General features: G+C 27.8%; 1 protein-coding gene across 1 annotated transcript in view; it reads left to right on the top strand.

Moving 5' to 3' along the window:
• The first annotated feature begins 236 nt into the window (after positions 1-236).
• LOC105625870 overlaps positions 237-1,433 on the top strand; it is a 62,858-nt gene continuing 61,661 nt past the window's right edge. The window contains exon 1 of the mRNA XM_012207183.1: positions 237-327. Coding sequence (XP_012062573.1) covers positions 237-327 — 91 coding nt within the window. The remainder of the gene's footprint in view (positions 328-1,433) is intronic.

Here is a 1,433-nt window from a genome sequence, read left to right as displayed (position 1 = left end):
CCAGACTACCGCACCGTCCGACAGCGATAGGAGCTCTGCCGACAAACCATACGGCAGACTTAGATTAACACTTGAGAATCTCTCGCGTAAGTTCGAAATAGATAGCGTTGAAATAGAACAATTTTGAAAATTGATCGCGCAGTTGAAAATTGATCGTGCAGTTCGTCGTCCGTGTTTGCGAAATTTCCTATTATCTTTATTGATTGTGATTAGGATAGCTTAGACTGGGAGTGATCATGAGGATGCATCTCGTTGGAATCTTGGCGATCCTACTATTCGCCGATACCCAGATTTTAGGACATCCCTCACAGGAAAGATTAATGCCAGGTATGTGATATTTTTAATGTTATGATACATATTATGTATGCATGATTTGTCATTTTCTGCTGTTTTATATAGGCTTTATATTCTTAATTATTTTTCTAATTATTCTAAGAAGAACATTATTGTACATATCAATTAAAAAATTATATATAGTGCATATAATACATATTATATAGTATATACACATGTATATATTGTAAAATATATTATATATATTTTATAATATATTATATGTGTAAAAAAATTTGAAATAATCATAATAATAATTTTAATTACATTTATATTAACATTTTTATATTAACAATTTTATTATATTAACATTTTAAGATGTACAATAATTTGAGAGATATACTATATATAAGAATTCCAACCATAATTTGTTATCAATTAATACTAATTGTTAATATATAATTTATTAGTATATTCATGTAAATAATAATAAAAATATAAATCAGAGAAAAGAAAGTTATGCCTCTCTCTATTTCGCCAGTCACATTACAAGCTATATTAACGATTAAAAGGCAAGCTACAATATTTTCAATCATTTTTTATCGAAATAATATAAAGTTGAATTTTACATCACATGCAATAAGACGTATTCAAAAACATTATTCATTTTTAAATCAAACTGTACAGACTCACGAAAATCTTAAAAATGAAAAATAAAAATAAGCAACTATACAGGGCCACTGAGAGTCATAGGCTGATATCGGTTCCAACGATTAAATTCTATACCATTAAACGATTGTGTGTAATCTTCTTTATTTTTACTTACTTATTTTGACTTTATTTTAAAGAAAATTACACACAATCGATTAATGGTATAGAATTTAATCATTGACATCGTCATCAGTCTATGACTCTTAGTGATCCTGTATAGATTGTTAATTTTTATTTATTCGTTTTTTACAAACATGTCATTGTATAATTATATTCAATCTAAATTTAAACATTTTTAACAACAGAGAATAATTTATCTATTCATATTATTTTCTTTTAATTCAATGTATCGGTTCATATACACACACACACACACACACACACACACACACACACACACACACACACACTCTCTCTCTCTCTCTCTCTCTCTCTCTCCTCTCTCTACT

The sequence above is a fragment of the Atta cephalotes genome, assembly GCF_000143395.1.
Source record: "Atta cephalotes unplaced genomic scaffold scaffold00001, whole genome shotgun sequence".
NCBI lineage: Eukaryota > Metazoa > Arthropoda > Insecta > Hymenoptera > Formicidae > Atta > Atta cephalotes.
Note: the sequence above shows the minus strand (reverse complement) of the source record. Positions and strands in the feature narration are given on the sequence as shown.